This window comes from Callithrix jacchus, chromosome 2 (assembly GCF_049354715.1).
Source record: "Callithrix jacchus isolate 240 chromosome 2, calJac240_pri, whole genome shotgun sequence".
Lineage (NCBI taxonomy): Eukaryota > Metazoa > Chordata > Mammalia > Primates > Cebidae > Callithrix > Callithrix jacchus.
Window position 1 is genome coordinate 65,482,383 of NC_133503.1, and position 22,883 is coordinate 65,505,265.

Below are 22,883 nucleotides of genomic sequence, written 5' to 3' on the forward strand. Positions count from 1 at the left end.
TTTTTACCTTTTTATTTTATTTATTTATTTATTTTTATTTATTTTTATTTTTTGAGACAGAGTTTTGCTCGTTACCCAGGCTGGAGTGCCATGGTGTGATCTTGGCTTACTGCAACCTCTGCCTCCTGGGTTCAAGTAATTCTCCTGCCTCAGCCTCTTGAATAGCTGGGACTACAGGTGCGCGCCACCATGCCTAGCTAATTTTTATATTTTTAGTAGAGACAGGGTTTCACCATGTTGACGAGGATGGTCTCGATCTCTTGACCTCGTGATCCACCCGCCTCGGCCTCCCAAAGTTTTGGGATTATAGGCGTGAGCCATTGCACCTGGCCTACCTTTTTATTTTTTAATGTAAACGTCTTAGGTGTTTGATAAGCTTGTGTACTCCCTTTACACTTGAAAATCAGTTTTACCAGGTATGAAATCCTTGACTCATTTTCTTTCCTTAAGTATCTTGAATATGATTCTCCATTTTCTTTTGGCATAAAGTGTTGCTGTTGAAAAGCTAATATTGGCTAGGCATGGTGGCTCACGCCTATAATCCCAACCCTTTGGGAGGCTGAGGCCTTTGGGTGGATCACTTGAGGTCAGGATGTCGAGACCAGCTTAGCCAACATGGTAAAACCCCATCTCTACTAAAAATACAAAAATTAGCTGGGTGTGGTGGTGGGTGCCTGTAATCCCAGGTACTCAGGAGGGTGAGGGAGAGAATCACTTGAATGCAGGAGAGGTGGAGGTTGTAGTGAGCTGAGATTGTACCATGCACCACAGCCTGAGAGACAGAAACTCTGTCTTAAAAAAAACAAAAAAACCTAATATTCTCTAATTATTTTTTCTTTATAAGTACTTTGCTGTTTTTGTTTAGGTACCAAAAGGATTTTTTTTCTTTAAATACCAGTGATTTTACTAGATTGTATCTTAAGAGTTGCTCATTTTTGGTTGATATTTTCATGTTTATATTGTATTCTTTCATTATGTAGTTTCAGATGTTTTTAGTGTTTGATCTGTTCCCTTGCTTTTCTTTTCTTCTGTAGGGACTCTTATTATCTATAGATTGGCTCTTCTTTGCCCATCTTTATTATTTGTCAGTTTTCCCCCCTCCTCTCCCCTCCTTTCCCTTCCCCTTTGTTTCTGTCTTTCTTTCTGAGACAGTGTCTTGCTCTGTCACCCAGGCAGTAGTGGTGGCACAATCTTAGCTCACTGCAGCCTCCATCTCCTGGTTCAAGCAATTCTCCTGCCTCAACCTCCTGAGTAGCTGGGATTACAGGTACCTGCCATCATGCCCAGCTAATTTTTGTATTTTTAGTAAAGACAGCGCTTCACCATGTTGGCCAGGCTGGTCTCAAACCCCTGCCTCGTGTGACTTTTTCTTGAATCATTTTTGTCTCTTCATTTCTTTTTTATTTTAACATTATTTCTCCATTTTACCTTATGTTTCTCTTAAAGCATTATTTTCTGTGATTACTTGGCTGATCTTAGGTTCCTTTTAATTTCAGGAATTAATTTTCCTCTTTATTTCTAATTCTTTTCTGAATTCTGTCACCTTATTTCTTAATTATTCTGTTTCTGTTATGTTCTTTCACATCTCGTGACATTTTCTTTAATGCCTTTCTTTAATGTCTTTTATTCTCTCTTTTAATTTTTTTAGAAAAGTTTTTTTATGGGATTCTGACCTTGATACTTTCCTGTTGCTCATATATATGTGAAATTAGTTTCTCAGAACTTTTAAAAGAATGTTTGACTCAGAATAGCTTTTCTTTTTTTCACAGTTTCTCCTTTTCAGTTAACATTTAAAAACATGGCACACCAGGTTTGGTGGCTTGCACCTATAATCTCAGTCACTTGGGAGGCTGAGGCAGGAGGATTGTTTGAGGTCAAGAGTTCTAGACCAACCTGGGCAACAGGGAAACACAAGTCTGAAGAAAAAACAAAAAAAATGCACCCGGCTTTCTGAGATTTCTTATTCTGTTCCCCTCTCTCATTTTATTTGGACCATCTCTGTTTCGTATCTTTAGTTCCTTTCTTGCTTGATTTTAATTTCAACCTGAGGGTTTTTTGTTTTGTTTTGAGACAGAATCTCAAAACACTCTGTCACCCAGGTTGGAGTGCAGTGGCGCGATCTTGGTTCATTGCAGCCTTCTGCCTCCCAGGTTCAGGTGATTCTCCTGCCTCAGCCTCCCGAGTAGCTGGGATTACAGGCACATGCCTGGATAATTTTTGTGTTTTTAGTGGAGATGGGGTTTCACCATGTTGGTCAGGTTAGCATCAAACTCCTGACATCAAGTGATCTGCCCACCTTGGCCTCCCAAAATGCTGGGATTACAGGCTTGAGCCAGTGCCCTTGGCCAGTTTTTTATTTTATCACGGCTGACTCTTGTCCTGCAAGAGAGTCCTGGCTGGTCCATTTTCAGAGTTTACAGAGGCTCAACTGTGGACTCCTTCACATCCAACTGTGGGTTCCTTGCACTCACCTTGTATTCAGTATTGATTTGGAGAAAATCCCTCACAGCTTTAGCTGCGGTTCTCAAGTTGGCCCCACTGTACTTTCCAGTGAGTAATCTATTGACTACTTATAAATTTTTTTTGTTCTCATTTCCATTACTTTCTTTTGGCCCATCCACATAAATATTGATAATGCTGATGCCATGCATGTCTTAGGCTTTTGGTAGTTTGGTGGGGCATGATGGCTTACGCCTGTAATCCCAGCACTTTGGGAGGCCAAGGTGGGTGGATCATGAAGTCAGGAGTTTGAGACCAGCTTGGCCAAGATAGAGAAACCCTGTCTTAATAATACAAAAATTAGCTGGGTGTGTTGGCAGACACCTGTAATCCCAGCTGCTTAGGAGACTGAGGCAGGAGAATTGCTTGAATCTGGAAACAGAGGTTGCAGGAGACAAGATCACCCCACTGCACTCTAGCCTGGGCAATAGAGCAAGACTCTGTCTCAAAAGAAAAAAAAAAAAAACAACTTTTGGTAGTTTGTTCCCACCTTCCTGAATGTTGGGGTTCCTAGGGATACATTATCACTTGTAAATGTTTTCCATGGGTTTATGGTTTTGCCATTTAGTTGCTCTGTTTTTATATGGAGAAATGAAGATTAAAAATCTATGTGGTGGTGTGGTGGCTCATGCCTGTAAACCCAGCACTTTTGGGAGGCTGAGGCAAGCAGATCATGAGGTCAAGAGATCGAGACCTTCCTGGCCAACATGGTGAAACCCTGTCTCTACTAAAAATACAAAACTTAGCTGGGCATGGTGGTGTGTGCCTATAGTCCCAGCTACTCAGGAGGCTGAGACAGGAGAATCCCTTGAACCCAGGAGGCAGAGGTTGCAGTGAGCTGAAATCATGCCACTGCACTCCAGCCTGGCAACAGAGTGAGACTCCATCTACAAAAAAAAAAACTCTGCGTGGTGACTGAGTATAGTAGCTCATGTCTGTAGTCCCAGCACTTTGGGAGGCTGAGGTGGGAGGATTGATTGAGGCCAGGAGTTCAAAACCAACCTGAGCCTGAAAGGTTGAGGCTGCAGTGAATGGTGATGGTACCACTGCACTCCAGCCTGGGCAACAGAGTGAGACCCTGTCTCAAAAACAGTAACAACAACTATGTAGCTGTTTTCCCAGAATTTGCCTCTGGACCAGTTTAAATGGGTTGGAGTTTCTCTTTCCTTTTTTTTTTTTTGAGACACTCTCTCTCTCTGTCATACTGAAGTACAGTGGCACTATTTCAACTCACTGCAACCTCCACCTCCAGGGTTCAAGTGATTCTCATGCCTCAGCTTTCTGAGTAGTATGCACCACCACCACGTATGGCTAATTTTTGTATTTTTAGTGGAGGTGAGATTTCACCATGTTGGCTAGGCTGGTCTCAAAGTCCTGATCTCAGGTGAAATGACTTCCTCAGCCTCTCAAAGTGCTACAGTCATGAGCCACTGAGCCCAGCTGAGTTTATTTCTCTTAAAGGTAATTTCTCCGTCAGTTTACAAATTCTTCTGGAGTCATTTTTGATAATTTACATATTCGTGGAAAGTTATCTACTTCCTTCTGGCCCTCAAATTTATTAAAATTGAGCAAAGCATTTTTGTTTTTTGATTTCTTCTGCATCTGTAATTAGAGTTCCCTTTTCATTTCTTATTTTGTGTCTGTTCTCCCTTATTTCTTGATTCATTATAGGTTATTCTACTTTCTCCCCCAAAACCAGCTCTTAATTTACCAGTTCTTTTAATTTCTTTGAGTTATTAGATATAGATACTTAATGTATTTCTTTTTATTCTTTCTTGATCATTCATGTAAATAACAGCCTTTGAAATTTCTTCTGAGAGCGACTTTAGCTGATATAAATTTGGACATAAGTTCTGATGTGTCATATTTTCATTGTTTTCTGAATACTTTGAAATTTTAGGTTTGATTTACTCTTTGACCCCAAAATCATTTGAGAGAGATTTAAAATTTCCCCCAGCAGGTAGGGATTATTATTTTCTGGTTTTATTACTGACCTCTAGTTTTTTGTGGATTTATTGAGATTTTCTTAGCAGCCTAATATAAGATTACAATTTTAAATTTTCTGTGGGGGTTTTAAAAGAAGATGTAATTTCTGTTTTATAGTAAGATTCCCACATATTGACTAGATATTTTTAATTAAGTCTTTTCCTTTTATGGGGAGTGTGTGTGGCTGTTCATTTACTCTGTGTAGAACTGAGAAAGGTTTCCACTAATGTATTTCAGTTTCATCTTAGATTTTCGGTGTTTTTGCTTCTGAATGTTAGGATGTTTGAATGGGATTTATTAGTATTAGATCTGCATTATGAATTATAGTTTTTATCATCTTGAAGTACACAAGATTATAATCACAAATGCAGCTTTCTTATTGTATTTGTTTGGTATTATTTATACTTGGTATTCCTTTGTCTACTCTTTTATTTTCAATCCTTCTGAATCATTTTATATTAGTTATATCTTTTTAAAACATTTTAGCCAGGTGCAGTGGCCCATGCCTATAATCTCAACACTTTGGGAGACCAAGGCAAGAGGATCTCTTGAGCCCAGGAGTTTGAAGCCTGTTTAGGTAACATAAGGACACCCCATTTCTAGGAAAAAAAACACAAAAAATTAGCCCAGCATGGTGATGCAAGCCTTTAATCCCAGATACTTGGGAAGGGGAGTCGAGAGGATCGCTTTTTCTTGGGAGATGGAGGCTGCAGTGAACCAAGATCATGCCATTGTACTTGAGCCTGAGTGACAGACCTCACCTCAAAAAAAAAAAAAAAAAAGAAAAGAAAAGAAAAAGAAGAAAAAAAATTTTAGTTAAATGAAAATTTAACTTAATTTTATTAAGATATCAGAAGATCTTTTCTTAGATTTGTATATGTAGCACATATTTGGATTTTCTTTTTCTTTGTTATTTATTCTGGAGGTTGTACTTTAATAGGTGAGCTCATTTTTAAAAATTGATATGATCTATGTTTGGTTTAAGTGCTGTTATCAAAAGATCTGCTAGAATTTATGTGACCTTTTTATGCCTTTTAAAATAGTTTACCGTATGATCTATTATGGTTTCACTTTTGTCGATAATCCTCTGATAATTTGCAAAGCTTTGTGTTTTTATCTGGTGGATTGGCTTTTAACTGTAACATAAAATGTATCCTTATTGTATCTGTCTTTTCATTTAAGATTTTAATCCTATAGAAAAGTAGAAAGAATTTTACAGTGAACATCTGCATTTCTTTCAACTAGATTTATCAGTTGTTTTCATTGTTTTTTAAAATTAATTGTTTTTTTGTTTTGTTTTGTTTTGTTTTGTTTTTTTTTAAGAAACAGAGTGTTGCTCTGTCATCCAGGCTGGAATACAGTGGTGCTATCCTAGCTCACTGCAACCTCAAACTCCTGGAGTCAAGCCATCTTTTGGCACCAACTGTAGGAGTACAGGTGTGTGCCACCATGCCCAGCTTATTTATTTATTTATTTATTTATTTATTTATTTATTTATTTATTTATTTATTATTTTTCACTCTGTCTTCAAGGCTGGAGTGCAGTGGCTTGATCTCGGCTCACTGCAACCTCCGCCTCCCAGATTCAAGTGATTTTCCTGCGTCAGCCTCCCAGGTAGCTGGGATTACAGGCATGCAACACCACTCTTGGCTTATGTTTTTGCATTTTTAGTAGAGATGAGGTTTCACCATGTTGGGCAGGTGGTCTTGAACTGCTGACCTCGAGTGATCCGCCCACCTTGGCCTCCGAAAGTTCTGGGATTACAGGCATCAGCCACCACATCCAGCTAGCAGTGAATTTATTTTTATGTTTGTAGAGATGGGTTATTGCTATGTTGCCCAGGCTAGGCTCAAGTGATCCTTCTGCCTCAGCTTCCCAAAGCACTGGGATTATAGGCATGAGCCACCCTGCCCGGCCCTCACCAATTGTTAATATTTTACTACATTTGCTTTATTTCTACCTCTATCTACATGTGTATTTGGACAGGGAATATTTGAAAATAATTGTAAAAATCGTGATTCTTTGTCTCTAATTATTTTAGCCTGTATTGCTTGAAAACAAGGACATTTTCTTAGCCACAATGCCAGTGTCACATCCCAGTGCTTCAACCTTGATATACTATTCAATTTGGATTCCATACTTAAATTTTCCCAGTTGTCTCAATAATGTAGTCTACATCTGTCTCCCCATCTTATTTTATTTTTATGAAAAATTGAGGTCTTGTAAAATGTTTCAACATTTGGATTTATCTGTTTCCTCATGACTAAATGCAGTTAGATGTTCTGGTAGGAATGCATCATACATCCTTCTTATTCCATCAGTCAAGAGGCATATAATATCAGATTGTTTCATTATTGGTCATGCCAAGTTTGATCACATGGTTTAAGGTTGTGTCTGTATATATACTTTTTTTTTTTTTTCTGAGACGGAGTTTTGCTCTTGTCACGCACGCTGGAGTTTGGTGGCATAATCTCAGCTCACTGCAACTTCTGCCTTTCAGGTTCAAGTGATTCTCCTGTCTCAGCCTCCCAAGCAGCTGGGATTACAGGTGCCTGCCACCATGCCTGGCTTATTTTTGTATTTTTAGTAGAGACAGGGTCTCAGCATGTTGGCCAGGCTGGTCTCAAACTTCTGACCTCAAGTGATCTGTCTACCTTGGCCTCCCAAAGTGCTGGATGACAGGTGTGAGCCACCACACCCGACCAATATTTTTTATGGTATCCTTTGACTTACTCCTATGAGCAATGACAAACATATTCCTTTTTTTTTTTTTCCTGATATGGAGTTTCACTCTTGTTGCCCAGGCTGGTGCAGTGGCACAACCTTGGCTCACTGCAACCTCTGCCTCCTGGGTTCAAGTGATTCTCCTGCTTCAGCCTCCTGAGTAGCTGGGATTGCAGGTGCCCATCACCATGCCCAGCTAATTTTTTGCATTTTTAGTAAAGATGGGATTTCACCATGTTGGCCAGGTTGGTCTCGGACTTCTGACCTCAGGTGATCCACCTGCCTCAGTCTCCCAAAGTGCTAGTATTAAAGGCGTGAGCCACCACACCTGGCTGACAAATATATTTCTTCTTCCATCCTTCTTATTTTTCTAATACTTTAAAAACTGTACTTGTACCTCTGTTACTTGATTTACTGATTTTGTCTTTTGACCTTACTATGGAAGATGAGGAAGATGAGAAAATCTACATACTTAATGCTGCTCCCACATTTCTCCCTCTTCTCTTCCAACATTTCGTATTTATTCATTCATTTTTTTTAAATGAAGAAAAGGAAACAAACTGTATCTAGTAGTTATAAAAATGACCAAAAACATCCTTCATGTCTTTATTTTCAGTTCCATGGATGAAACCCACCCTTGGAATTTGGTGAGGTTAGAGTAATTGGAAGAGACTGGTGAGAGAACAGGGAAAATCCTGTTCGGTGGACATGGGAAGTGGTGCCTGTTGGCAGGCTTTGGGTTTGGATTTGGATTGTTACACTTGTCATCTATCCCACTTTAATTGTTGATTTATGATTTTTCATGATTATTCTTGGTTTGGCTCTTCTAATCTTAAAATTTTAGACAGTAATGTGAAGGCTAGCATTATTTTCTGAGCTGCAATAGCAAATGGCAGGGAATTCATTTGGAACCAGTATCAAGCCGAGGGCCACACCTGATCCTCAGATGTTACCAGCCCCTCCCCTTCCCTTCATGCCTTTCTATTTCTATGTCTAGATGTGTCTTTTGTTCTTCTCTTCAGGTCTACCAGTTGCTGGGCAAACGTCAGAATTTGTTAACCAAGTATTAGAGAAGACTGCAGAAGGGAATCCCACTGGAGGCCTTGTGGGATTAAGGATACCAACATCAAAGGTGTAATCAGTCTCATTGGACCACTGGTCAGAAATGTCTGCGTTTTGTCACGTTATCCATTGTAAATTTTCATTCTGTTTTGCATGTCAGTTAGCATTATGTAAACATTTACAATTAGGTTACATTTTTTTAAGAACTAAGTAGCATAAGTGAAGCATGATCCAAAATACTTGATTATTGCATTTTCAGAGCATAAACCATGATTAAAACTGCTACTGGCATCAGAATTGAAAATCATATGTTTAAGTAAATGTTTAGGTACAGATTTCAAAAATCTGTCAAAGAAAAACATTTTGGAGGTGTGAAATAGTGAAATGCCAAGTATTGTGGCAGATTTATGCTCTGAACCACACAAAAAAATTGAGGAAGCATTTTTTTAAACAGTCAGTTAAAATTGTTTTTGGAATTATTGCTTTTTGTTCTAATTTTCCACAACCATTAATCTCACTTGTACATGGCACACCCAGCACTTGTGCCTGTGGGCCATATTAGATATTCATTGTCAGAGCTCAAGATGATATATATACACACGCACACACACACACACACACACACACACACAAATGTCTGTGCAAGTAAGAAAAAAAAGCATATTCTTTGTGCCTTGTATTTTGGGGAAACTATAAAACTGGTAATATTTTGTATGATGAAAACCCTAATGAGAAAAAACAAGATATATAGATGGAAAAATTATGGGGTTTAAATGTTTTTTTGTTCCAACTCTTTTTCAGATTTTTTGAATGTATATAGGACTATGTTGAAATGTAGATATATGCCACAGAGTCTGTGTATTGTATAAAAAACAAAACAAAAAAAATAACAAAAAAAAGATGGCTCTAGAAAACTCATATTTCGGTACTTGACCGGAAGAAGACAAATACTTGCACATTATTGCGATTGTTTTATTTTTTGTACCAAAGACAAATGTAACTGATATGGCAAACTGCCAGTCTAAGTAAAGTTTTGCACAGCTTACATGATACTGTATGAATGTATGAAAAAAAAAAAGGAGAAAAAAAAAGAAAAAAAAGGTCAGGGTTAGGGATCTTACTGAACTGTGAATTTTATTTCTGTTTGGGTCCAATTATCTACAGAAGGAGCATCCATACATACAAATATTATTTTGCTGTTCCTCTAGTTCGCTTCCATAGTAGATAAGTGGGTGGCCATTTAGATGTCTTTTATTTCTGCACTTGTTGTAGGAAATTTTAATATATTTCATTTTAGTAAGCTATTGGTAAAATAGTTTTTGACTTTGAAAATTAAAATGTTTATTTAGCTTATTGTAGTATACTTCCACCAAACAACAAAATAGATTATTTTTATTGTATTATATATATATATGTAAAAAAAGAAAAAAGCTAAAAACACCTAATTCTTTAGTTGCCACTTTTCCGAAAATTGATGTATTATTGTGCATGTAATATTTTCAAAGATCAACACAGGCTTAAAACAAAAACAAAAATTTATAGATTTTTATATTTTTGTACAGGTATTTTCAAACTAGCTTCTTCAAACTTAACATGTGACTTATTCTTCTATAGTTTCTAGAATTGAGAAACATTAACACATTTAGTTTTTAGGTGCTCTTTTTTGCTCATATAAAACAGCTTCGTTAGTCAGTGTTTTAACTGTGTTCAAGCTTTACCTCTTGAGAAATTTATTATGTCAAGGCAGCATTATAAACCTTCCCCCACAGATCTTTCCATCCTGTCTCTCTTACTATTTTATTCTCAAATCTTGTGTTTTGAACTCTGAAAACTGGTGGCTTAAAAACTAAAAAAAGAAAAAACATTTAGTAAGGAAAAAAATACCAAAAATTTCAGGCATAGCTGCTGGAAAAATTACCTATTTCTCCATTACCCGCTGTAGGATTTGTTTCTTAATTATACTTTGAGTATAAAGTGTCAAAGTATAATTTGTTCTTTTCTTTTACTTCTGACACCCCATTTGTAAGCTATAGCACATGAAACTATAGCTTGTGAAGGTCTGATCTAGAACACACAGTAAAAGTGAACAATGTTGCTTACCTGCTTCTTTGACATCTTAAAAAAGAAACCCAAGAAGGATTGTAAGGATTTTCTTACTACCTTAGCTGAACTGTGATGCACAAGATTTTTCTTTGTGTTTGGTGGAAATGTACCTGGTTAGTACATTCATGCTAAACAGATGATAAGCTCAAGTCTAATGGTTTAATAGAATGTAAGTTCATTGTTTAAAGTTTTTCCTTTTTAGGTGGGAGAAGGCAGAGCACAGACAGGCTTGCAAGTTGGAAGTATATGAAGTCTTGACAGAGTGTGTCTGGTAAATTGAAAAGTGTTTCAAACTATGGCAGTTTTGCAATCAGGTGAAGATTGCCTCATGATATTCAGCTGATAAGGTTTATAAAATTGCCCCTTTCTAGCTGCTCTGTTAGGAATTCTGGTTTTTGATACCTTTTTCCTGTCTGCAAACCAGAATTTGATTTTTTGGTCTTGCATTTCAAAAAAAAGACTTTGAATCTGTTTAGTAGATTCCATATCCTTGAGTTTCAGTGTTTTATATGTACTACTTAAGTTAAATAGTTAAAAGCTTTTAAATAGTTGAGCTTTTTAATGTTGACACTTTATTTTGTACCTATTTATATATGTATGTATATCTTAGAAAAGCACTTTGTTAAAAAAAGTTGCATTTTATATGATTCCTGCCATTTGCTGCTAAATCTGGGCTGGTCAGAATGCTGCAGCGATACTTGATCTAAATAAAAACCTGGCAGTAAAATGTAGAGTGAAAGTTAAATCCTCTTGCTGTTTTAACTTTATCATAAAGATGACATAGGCAAGCTGTGCAGCTTTACATTTTAACCAGGGGACTCTGTGGCATTTAAAACCGTCTAGAAATGGTTGTACTTTAATGCCAGTAATAATCTGCTTCCTCTATTGTCATTAAAATATATATGTTTAGTGTATCACACAAACAAATCATATAAGGGTAATGTAAAAACCCCAACAGTTGTACATGTTCTGTTTTTGAAAATTGTGGCATGTATTTTTGAGTGAAGATCGTTAGAGAAGAGTTCTCTAAAGGTTTTCTGTGTTCATACATGGTATACAGATAGCTCATAATGAAGTCCAGAATCTTACTTTAAGTGAAGGCATTGTGAATTCACCTCAAGTAAACCCATTATTCCAAAGCAATTATAAACTTTGACTCTAGTACTACTATGATTTAAAAAAAAAAAAAAAAAAGGAAACTTTTTTTCCTAGTTTCAGATACACTGGATTCTTTATAGAGTTTGTCTCCATATGAAAGCATGCTGTCCAGTCGCTCTTGTTAAGATTTTGTCTGAGTTTTGAATTGGGTGTCACACTTTTTCAGTCAATATAATTGCTTGTTCTACTGTACCATGTATGATTCTTGTCCTTTCCTATATCCTTCATGACAGATTATGATGTGGCTTTATATTGTGCCTTACTTGTACATTTAAAACTAAACATCTTCATTCCCTTTCACTTCCTACATCTTTAACTTTGACCTTTTGGTAAGAGAATCAGAACTATTACAAAAGCATCATGAAGGATTTCAGATGGGTATGGTTTCAAATTCCCTCTCTTTATAGTTATTTTATATTTGTATGAAAGACCAGTTTTGGATGGTCTTTGAATATGAGGGGGAAAGATTAGCAGTAATTTCACTACATCCCCTTTCTCTGACTTTCGTGAATTTCTCATACATCTTCTTTCTGATGCTTGACTTTATTTGCTTCCTAGCAATAGTCTGCATTTAAAGAAAGGTGTGTTCAGTTCATCAGCTTGAAATTGACTATTTCATTTTTCCAGGATTTTTTAGGAGAAGAGTGCCCATTTTGTTTGTTTTATAAAAACAGATGACAAGTCTCTTTAAAAGAAACCGAAGTACAGTACTTTTGAAATACAATGCTGTTAGTTTGAATTTCTTTTTATATATATATATATATATATTCATACAATGATCTGATGTTTGCCTTCATTAATAAAGCTGTTAGTTTATTCACCAAAATGTCAAGAATGGATGTGCTTTTCTTTATTCCATACATTCAAAAAAATTTAGCTGCTAAGATTTAGTTAATGTTCTAAGAAATGAATTCAAGTTGCCTTCAGCAGGAATTAACAAAAACTTATGTTCCCTTTCTTTATATAGTTTCCTAAAATTCTGTTCAAGTGTTTTCTAGTTAATTATGTAACAGAATGTTAGCATCTCTCCATATCTTGAAACTTGAATTTTGAGAATGCATTGAATTATGCTTTCAGTGTTAAAGTAAAAGGTTTCAATTATCCTTCTAGTGAAGTCTGTTGTGGAATACCGTTTCCCATGGAACTGAGGCCATTTCCACAACTTTGCACAGAACTGCAGTCTTGTTCTTCCCTTGGATCATGACAAATAAGTCTCACACAGTGCCGTAATACTTGTGGATTCTTTTGTAATCTTTGTAATCTTAATAAGGGCATTATGCGAAGACGACTCCATGTTTTTTTAATATTTCAAACACATTGGGATGTAACAATGAATGTCAACTGTAGGAATGGTTGTTTCGTTTTAAGGAATAAGCCTGTTGGGGAAAGATGATGAAAATGTACTACTGAAAGTTATACACTTCCATAGGCAAGTGGGATTATGTGTTGAAGCATGATCCTCACGCTTAATAAACTGACTGAAATTGTAGAAATTACACTTAGGAACTGAGCTAGGCCAAATTGCCATTTTTGTTTAGATAAGAGAGGTTTGGAGGTAGTAGTGAGGGAATAGAACCTCAAAACTACTTCCAAACAGTATTTTGGAATTGAAGACTTGGTGACTAGTGAAGAACATCAAAGTTGGGTATTTCAATGTGCCAAGTTTGGGTGAACTAGGTTCAGTTTGCCTCTTTCATAACAATGTAAACACAATGGTGTAGTTAATTAAATTCTGGGTGGATAGGAGCAGGACTGATTACTATGTCTTGCCCTTCGCCCTTTGTTTTTCTCAGAACCAAATAACAGAAATGTGTATGTGTGTACTGTATCTGCCTTTCCATCATATTTTTATGACACTGTATTCCACTGCCTGCTTTTTTACCTTTCCCTAGGATTTGTCCTATAGCTTAGCATTATGGTTGACAGCAATACTGGCGCTGACAGCACAGAAGTCACAAGAGAAGTGTGGAAGGGCAAGAATTCAAAGCATTTGTTCACACAATGTGGCAACCTCTTTTGCATAGTTGCGTAGGATCCTGTTTGTAATGCTATCATAAATATTCTGTAGTTTTTTTTCCCCTCTCTCCCAGCTGGAGCTATGACACTTTTTATTGGATTCAGTCTTGTCTCTTGTCTAGAAAGAATTTTATCTTGTTGACGCATGAGCTGTTTAAAAAGTATTCTATTGAATGTTGGTTAATAGTTGTGCAGTTTTTCATTTCAGAAGGAAAGGCAATGCAAATTTTGCCTTTGTTTTCTGTCACCTTCCAACCCCTGAGCACTTCTAGTCAGATACAGATTCATCAGTGTATGCAACATCCTTTGTAATTTAAAATAAAAAAAATGAAAAGAAAAGGTTCTGAATTGTTGGCCTCATGTTTTCGCCCTTCCTTTCTGTACTTGTATCTTGCTTACCTAGGTAACCATCTACTTCTCAAGAGAACCTATTCCAAAGAAATTCCAAATCACAGAGAGTAGTGAACTCATGGTAGTACTCAAAGAACTAACATTTTTTTTGACACTATAATAGGTTCAGTTTCAATATTTTAGGGACATTTAGCTATTATATAGAATTATTTGCTGATATAAGGATTTGCATTCTTCACAGTTTAGAGGATAGTTTATTCTTATTTCTCCTCTTTGAATCTTGGTGCAGGTGTTCTCCATGGGAAATAAAATATTTGGGGTCTCTCCTGATTTAAACATTTGCATGTGTGTGTGTTGTGTTTAATCATTGTAAGTAAGTCTCCAAGCTAAGCTGGGCATATATACACAGAACCTTAAATCCAGAGACCTAAGTGAAAACTACCATCAGAGTATGTGTTCTTTCAGCCAGCAAATATTTATTGAACACTCACTCTGCCAGGACCTGTGCTAGGTACTGGGCAATAGAGAGATTAAAGAGAACTCCAGGAACCCACAGCCAGCACGTGAACAGGATTGCAGAACAACACAAGAGCTGTTACAGATATGCAAAGGGCTCTAGGTACATATCCTTGCCGACGTGTTTTCAAGGAGACAGGTACCACATCCAGTGGCGTATATTAGAGAATCATAGACTTGTGTTCCTAGTATCCTGGACCCTTGGAGAAACCCTCTTTGTTTCATGTGAGTGACACGGGGGCCATCAGGAAGCAAAGGGGAGGGCCATGGCCTCCCATGGACTGGTTGTGCATCAGGACTCGATCTCTCAAGACCACTGCTCACAGGAGCCTCTGTCAAGGTCTTGAGACTGTTAAAGGGCTGGGTGAGCCAGATCAGTATAGTTCCTTCTGTGGATAGCATCCAGTTAGATGGGTCATTCAACTGGTGAGCTCTTCAGCCACAGTACAGTGGAGTATTTGAAAGAAAGGAGATGGCTAGGAAATGCTTTAATATCCCAGCTAAAAGGTTCAGATAGGGAAGAAGGTGTTAGAAAGCCCTAGGGGGGCCGGGCTTGGTGGCTCATGCCTGTAATTCAAGTACTTTGGAGGCCAAGGTGGGCAGATCACCTGAGATCGGGAGTTCAAGACCCACCTAACTAACATGGTGAAACCCCGTCTTTAAAAAAAAAAAAAAAAAAAAACCCTATGGGATGGAGTGGCATTCATTAAGACTCCTAGGTGCTTTTGTTAGAGGAAACCCAGCTGGTATTCTCAAGGGCCCAGTGAGGCTGGTAGTCATGTCCATTTTACAAAAGAGACTAGACTAATATGAGGAGACTAGTTCCAAACCTAGCTTATATGATTATAGAGCTCCAATTCAAACTCCAGTCAGCTTTCTGCACCAATTCGTATTGATCTATTTGGGATCAGGCCAAGTCACAGGCAATATTTGGAAGGACATTTCTGTAGGCGGGGGATAAAGGCCTTAGAATCTTAAAAACCAAAAAGAATTAAAACCAAAACCTAGCAGATAAAAAGCTAGTCTCAGAATCTGAGGGTAAAGGTAATAGGGGAAGCAAAACAGAGTTGAGAGGAAATCAGTGATTGGGTATGATGATCACCAGACTGCATACCTGTTCCTTGAAGATGGTCTCTAGCTTAAGGATTTAAGATTGGGTCTCCTTATTGGAAGGAGGTGTTGTGAACTGAACTCGAGCCAGGGAGTCTTGTCCAACGAGAGGATCCCAAACCTGGAAGAGGGCGTGCACAGAAAAAAAGGAGACAGAGAGAGGGGTCTGGAGGACTGATTAGGCTAAGCCCAAAACAGCAATTTTATTTGTGCAGTAGGTTCCATTATATACTTTTCTACTTAATGTTGTTTACTTCAGATCAAAGCATTTCTCAAATAACGAAACAGAAAACAATTCTGCGGAATTAGTAAAAGGAACAGATACTGATTTAAAAGGTCAAGGGGGAAGTAGGTGATGCTGATTATCAATATTATCAGAACAACCAGTAACTCAGATAACAATCTTCAATTATCTAGAAGTCACAAGCTCAGCAGTAAATCATGCATCTGCAAAAGACAAGGGCTGAAACAATGCCTGGTAAACAAAGTCATAGAACAGGTTAAGATTAGAAGCCAGAAAGGGGAACACAATACCCAGTTGAATGACTTCAGGTTCACCCAGCTGTTATCTCATCAACCAAGAAGGCTGAAAATAGGGTTCTGTTTAGTCATTCTTCTCCCAATTTTTCTTCCCCATAGCTCGACAGCCTTCAGCCAGGGAAAGTGTGTAAGGAATCAGGCTCACCTAATGGCAGAGGCCAAGTTGTTAGCCTCTTGCAGGGGCAATCCCCACAAGGAAGTATATTGGAGGGTAGAGAAAAAGGGAGCTGTGTTTTCTTTAGCTGCAGCATAGAGATGCAACTGGGGACTGTTGATTGCATGCAAATATCCAACAAGAAGCATGATGTGAAAGAGTAGGCATGTGCACAGGTCTGCCAACTGCTAGCTTTGGGGCTTCTCTGTTGTCCTAAATAGGGAGCTTCTATGTGAGTATCCAAAACATTGGAGTGACCTGAAGAAAGGAAACCTCAGTTTCTCTAAAAGGTTGTGACCTTATAAAGTAAGTGCTTAAAATATTACCAGGAATAAACTTAACAGAAAATGTATACAAGATCTAGGATAAAGAAAACTTTAAAAGTTCTGTGAAGGACACAGAAGGAAACTTGAATAAATTGGAAGATACACCAAGTTCTTAGGAGCAGTGACATAAAACTCAACAGTGCTAAGTTAAATTAAAAATTTAATGTTGCTAAAAAATGTAATGTCATCCTAAGAAAACATACCAAGAGGGTTAAAAAAATTTTTTACACAGAGAAAAAATAATAGCTGGAAGATGCTGGTTGGCAGTGAGGGTGAGGGGGCAGCAATGGAGGGTGGGGGCAAGAGGAAGAGGTATTCTAGCAGATATTAAAAGTCGTTATAAAACTATAATAATTAAAACTGTCATTTTGATGCATGAATAGACAGGCCAGTCAAGGAGAATAAAAGATCTAAAAATAGACTCAAATACGTATGACAATTTTGTACGGCAAATGGGACGTCCAGAACCAGCGAGGAAGAAGGTAGGCTCTTCAGTAAATAGTATTGGAATAACTGAGTAACCTCCGGAAAAAGTAAAATTGGCTTAATATCTCACAACATAAGCCAACATATATTTCAAAATAGATAATGATCTAATCCCAGCACTTTGGGAGGCCGAGGCGGGTGGATCACGAGGTCAAGAGATCAAGACCATCCTGGTCAACATGGTGAAACCCCATCTCTACTAAAAATACAAAAAATTAGCTGGGCATGGTGGCGCGTGCCTGTAATCCCAGCTACTCAGGAGGCTGAGGCAGAAGAATTGCCTGAACCCAGGAGGCGGAGGTTGCAGTGAGCCGAGATTGCACCATTGCACTCCAGCCTGGGTAATGAGCAAACTCCTTCTCAAAAAAAAAACCTCACAAAATACCCATAAATCTCTGTAAGTGGGGAAGGCTTTTCTAACTTGGACCTCGAATCCAGGAATCATAAATGAAGATTGATAAATTAAGTGTAAAACAAGATTAACAAAATATTTAAGACTAAAACACCATAAGCCAAATCAAAATTCTATAGACTTTTAAAGTCTATAGAAGTCTTAAAAAAAATCAGAAAAGCTTTGGAACTCATCTCTAAGGACCAATCCTCCTAATATAAGGAGTTCCTGGAAATGGATATTAAAAAAACCAGCAACCCCATAGAACAATGAGTGGACAATAGAGTAAGTACAAATAGCTCTGAAACATAGGTAGGGTTCATCAACCTCTTTCATGATCAGAGAAGTGCAAAATAAAAGAAGGCATTTTCACCTAATCAGATTGGCAAAAGTTCCAATGTTTGTTAACCTATCATGTTGACAAGGCTATGGAAAACGGACAGTTATGCCATGTTGCTGGGGGGAGTATGGATTGACAATCCCTATGGAAAGCAATTTGGTAGTACATAAGAATTTTTTTTTCTAGACATGATTTGTCAGCCTTTATTAATCAAGAGTAAAGCCAAGCCCTAGAGTTTTCTTAACAAAAACAAAAAGAACATCAACCTTATTTATGGCAAACAGACTTAATTCTTAATGACTGTTCATTATATTTCTAACACCACAGAGCAAGAATTGATCTCTTTTCAAGCACTTATTATTCTGAGATTAAAATATAACTTTAAAACCAGTTAAAATAAAATTCACCCCAATGATTTAAAAAATAATTCCAATTGAAAGACATTTCAAACACTATATGTAGAACTCAGGACCAGAAGAAGACCTTAAAACATTTTCTACTGTTGAGGTAGCACAATAACGCTGAATCAGATTTCTTTTATTACAGTGAGCTCAAAAAAAAACCACACAGAATCGACCCTTTGCTCAAGGTGGGCTAAATGGTTTTATGAAAGCCTCCATGAGGTTAGTGACTGTTCTTGTCCTTTTTTTTTTTAAGTATAAAGACAGCCCTGCAGTGTGTAAAAGGAAACCTATGGGAAAGCTGCTTCCCATAAAATAGAATAATTGATGAATGTCAGCAGTCAAGACTGGAGGAACAAGAGGTAATCATAGTGAAAAACCAAAACAACTCATATTTTGGCAAGATTGGTTTACAAGTGCATGACAAGAACAAAAATTCCAACATCAGCCAACTGAAAACAAAATATAGAAGATGACATTCATGAGTCTTCTCACTTTTTCTCTGTGTAAAATGCTCTTTTTTCTAAATGAGAGAAGCTTGTATACTGTGACATAGGTGCTAATAGCACCTCACTGAATGCAATATCACTGTGCACAGAGAAAAGGGGCAGTTAGAGGATAAACATAACCTCTCCTAGCTGGATAACCATTTCTTGTCACTTTGCTGCTGAATTCACTCATTAAACTCTTCAAAGGGAAAGCTCTACCCTGATTTCTGAGAGTCTACAGCAATATACGTAACAATTATATATGAAGACTATTGACTAACAGGACAACAGCACATGTACCTTTTCTTCAGAGAATTCAACCAAGAGAAGAGAGTGGGTGGGATATGCTGGGGGCCAAAAGGAAGGGTCTCAGGAATATTCTCTACCATCCAAAATCAACAGCAAAGCCAGAAATGGGGTATGAGCACTAACTCATTGAAGAGAACAACATAAAATAGTTAACAAAGGGATCTCTTCCCAACACATGCTCCTCTCCATGAGGCTCAACCATCAGTGCTGGTCTTGCCTGATGTGGACAATGTGGATACCTCAGCCCTGAGTTGAACTTGGTCTGCCACCTTTGATTCCCCATGCTGCAAAAAGAATTGGAACGCTGTCAGGTCCTGGCACTGTGGTAATGGCTATATCCTATTTCACTCACACACATCCTTTTAAAGTCTCCCTTCCTCAAACTATTAAATAGAACCCCTAGGAATCCTGTATGCAGTGAAGGTCTGAACTGATGATCCATATGTCAATCAGTAGTTAGAGGAGGATTTTTTTTTTTTTTTTTTTGGAGTCAGGGTCCCACTTTGTCCTCCAGACTGGAGTGCAGTGGCAAGATCATGGCTCACTACAGCTTCAATTTCCTGGGTTAAAGCAATCCTTCCACCTCAGCCTCCTGAGCATGCACCACCAGGTCCAGCTAATTGTTTTGTGTGTGTGTGAAGAGATAGGGTCTCCCTCTGTTGCCCAGGATGGTTTGAAACTTCTGGGCTTGAGCAATCCTCCCACCTTGGCTTCCCAAAGTGCTGGGATTACAGGCATGAGCCACCATGCCCAAACTGGGCAGGACGACTTAAACCTAATCAAGTCTACTCCAAAACCATCAAGTCAAGGATGTCAAGGAGGGGTCTGTGAAGAGAAAGACTAGGCTGGAATTGTGTGAGAATGGGATGAGAAGGCCCATCCCTAGCAGACTGCAGGAGTGACTCTGGCACAGAATTCACAGCCAGCCCTAACCGGTGTGATGTGTGGTAGGGAGGAGGCATCTGCTCAGTGTTCAAACAAAATCCTTACAAGTTCTAGGGCTGGACCTCTGCGTCACTCCTGAAACCCAATGTACCTGTTACCTTTGCAAGAAACTGGTATGGTTCTTGTCTGCTAAGTACAAGACCTGCTTTCTGAATTTATTTGATAATAAAGTAACACCATGGAGAAAAAGAACCTCAGAAAAATGTGGGATCACCACATGGTCTTTCTCAGTGCTAGCTGCCTGTTTGGGAGTATTAATTATAACCTTTCACTATTCTGAAAGCTTCAATGTAGGCTAGAGGGCCGTCTGAAAAGAGTCCTTCTGCTTTTGCTTTGTGAAGCATAAGGAGAAAAGAGAAATTACCGAGGTTGTGGTGGGTTATTTACTTTGGAAATAGCTTGGTCACACTGTTCGTGCAAAAGCAGAAAGCCTAGCTTATGTGGACAGTGGAAGGTGACTGGTGGGCCATCATTATCTACAACAGGAATGACTCAAGCCCTAGCATATAATGTCTGAGGGACTTACTGAGTTACACAAGTTAAAACAAAACAAAACAAAACAAAAAATCATGTTGGAATGGGCTTCTTGATTTAATATAAACTTGGTTACAACATTCGAATTTATCTTTATGGAAATTTCACACTGCTCCCAGGAACCCTTACAGCATCTGATTCTAAGTTATTCTGAAGGGAAAAAAAAATTATTCTGAAATATGCCTGGTTAGGATGATCGCTGGAATTCTACCTGAGAGAATTAAGAGGCTAAATGGGTTACCTTCTTCTGGGGTTAACAATTAGAATTCCAAATACCCCAACATCTTACCTAGAAAGGTCTTCACAGTAATTCTATGGAATTGTAAATGATGCCAATTTTTGAAAACAGATTTGATCTTTAGGATAAATGCCTGTGTCAGCGGACAAACTCCATATATATTTGAATATGTCCAAGTTAAATTACCTAAAGAATAATTTTTTCTTTTCCTTTTCTTGAGACAAAGTCTCACTGTGTCACCCAGACCAGAGTGCAGTGGCAGGATCACAGCTCACTGTAGCCTCGAACTCCTGGGCTCAAGTGATCCTCCCCACCTCAGCGTCCTAAATATCTGGGACTATGTGCAGGCACCACCACACCTTACAAATTAAAAAAAAAAAATTTTTTTTTTTTTGTGGAGAGAAGGTCTCACTCTGTTGCCCAGGCTGGTCTTAAGCGATCCTCCCACCTCAGCCTCCTAAAGCACTAGGATTATTTTGCTTCTAATCAAAATGCTCACTTCACCAGACTCTATGATGTAAAAGCTATCAGCCTTTTCACCCTGAGTAATTATGTGTTCTCCATCCTTATAGATCTTCTCTCCTATTATATCCACAATCGTCATTCGTTCTGACAACTCCAATGATTTAAGGAGGGGCACAGACTCAATAAATACTTCAAACATCTTCCTCTTCTTTGCATTATTTTTCACTATGATTCTTCTAAAAGTCACCCGGTCCAGTCCCCGAAGGGAGCCTTCCGAGGTAGCAGGAATGGTAGCAGTTCCGGGGGTGTTGTGCATCAGAGCTAGTTCTCCAAAACTGCCATGGTTGTCATATTGAGCAACAGGGCAGGCTTGATTATTTTTTGTTACTAAAATGTTATCAGTTCCCCGTTCTATGACATAAAAGTTGTCTCCATCATCTCCTTGGTCAATGACATGCTCATCAGCTTTGACTATCCTTTCAAACATGGCATCGAGAACTTGAGAAAGCTGTTCCTGATGAAGATTTTTGAAAGGGAGAATATCTTTGCAAGTTTCCTGAAGTCTGCATCCCTGTTCATCAGTTTTAGGATGAATCACCCTTGGATCTGTATATTCCTCTTCCTCTTCCTCATTAGGGTTATAGGTCTCAGCACAGACTGATACTCGTCTATTAAATGTGCTAGGAACTGGAACTTCTAAGTCCTCGTCCTTCTCCTACTCGCTGTCCCCGTTGGCGTCGGCGACGTGGTCCGGGCCGGGTTCTGGCGTGGTGTGGCCCGGGCTCTGGCGTGGGGTGGCGGCGGGCAGGACTGAGGCAGGGGAGCAGGCCTTGAGCAGGCGGGTGAAATAGTCCACTGAGAATTCGACGAGGTCAGGCGGCTGCTGTCGCAGCACCTCCAAGACGTAGCCCAGCAGCAGCTCCATGAGCCCCGGCGGCGGGATGTGGATGTGGCTCCTGCCGGCGGCGGCCGGGGGGACGGACGGGTTGGGCCGCCCGCGGCCACTGTCTCCGCGCTCAGTCATGTCGGCCTTTTGCTCCCTGCCCGCGAGGTCTCTTCCCGCGCGGCCCAGCCTCGGCCTTCCTCGCGTCGCACCGCTCTTTGGCCGGCTCTGCGTTTCACGGCCGGCCTGGTGGGCAGCCGCTGCCGCCGCGGGGACCGACAGGCAGGCGGGCTGGACGAGTGGGGCGGGCACCCTGGTTGTGACGCACCAGTACGTAAGAATTTTAAAATGCGTATGTCCTTTGACCTAGCAACTCCATTTACTCTGGGCAAGTCATTATTCTTCTCTGTCCTTTTGTACCTCACAGAGTTGTGAGAGTTAAGCGAGACACACGAGAAGAACTTAGGACAAAGTTCCTGGCGCATAAGAAGTGCTCCCAAAATGTTGGCTAGTAGTAGAATAATAGCAGCTAACGGGCGTTGAGATCTTACCACATGCCACATTAGCACACCGTGCTTGGTGCTTTTCATGTATTACTCAATCCTCCAACCTGTGAAGGTGCTATTGATTACCACCAGTTAGCCTCTGAGGACACAGGCACAGGCATGCAAAGTATGCTGTGGACAGGATTTGAGCTCTGGCAGATATGATTCCTGTGATACACTGCCTCTCCATTAGGTGCAGTGGGGTGATGAGTACCTTACGAGAGGGTGTGTAGAGGTCTGCAGGAACACACAAGCACAGAGCCCCGCTTACAAGTGGGGGCCATGTTGATTTTTTGGGGAAAAGATGGCTTTC

At 39.1% G+C, this 22,883-nt stretch overlaps 1 protein-coding gene and 1 pseudogene across 10 annotated transcripts in view; one reads left to right on the plus strand and one right to left on the minus strand.

Moving 5' to 3' along the window:
• Positions 1-13,887, plus strand: part of CREBRF (CREB3 regulatory factor) — an 84,325-nt gene extending 70,438 nt beyond the window's left edge. For 7 of the 9 annotated variants that reach the window (XM_078364583.1, XM_078364578.1, XM_078364582.1 and 4 more), the window contains one exon: positions 8,232-9,653. In XM_078364583.1, the coding sequence (XP_078220709.1) occupies positions 8,232-8,347 (116 nt within the window). In that variant the 3' untranslated portion in view covers positions 8,348-9,653. Of the gene's footprint in view, positions 1-8,231 lie in introns of all 9 variants that reach the window. The other 2 variants (XM_017969667.4, XM_078364576.1) reach the window with 2 other exon arrangements.
• A 6,585-nt stretch (positions 13,888-20,472) lies between these two features.
• On the minus strand, positions 20,473-22,305 carry LOC100412079 (cAMP-dependent protein kinase type II-alpha regulatory subunit pseudogene; annotated as a pseudogene). The gene has a single exon (XR_013531989.1). The product of XR_013531989.1 is annotated as a cAMP-dependent protein kinase type II-alpha regulatory subunit pseudogene (transcript).
• Positions 22,306-22,883: the final 578 nt, after the last annotated feature.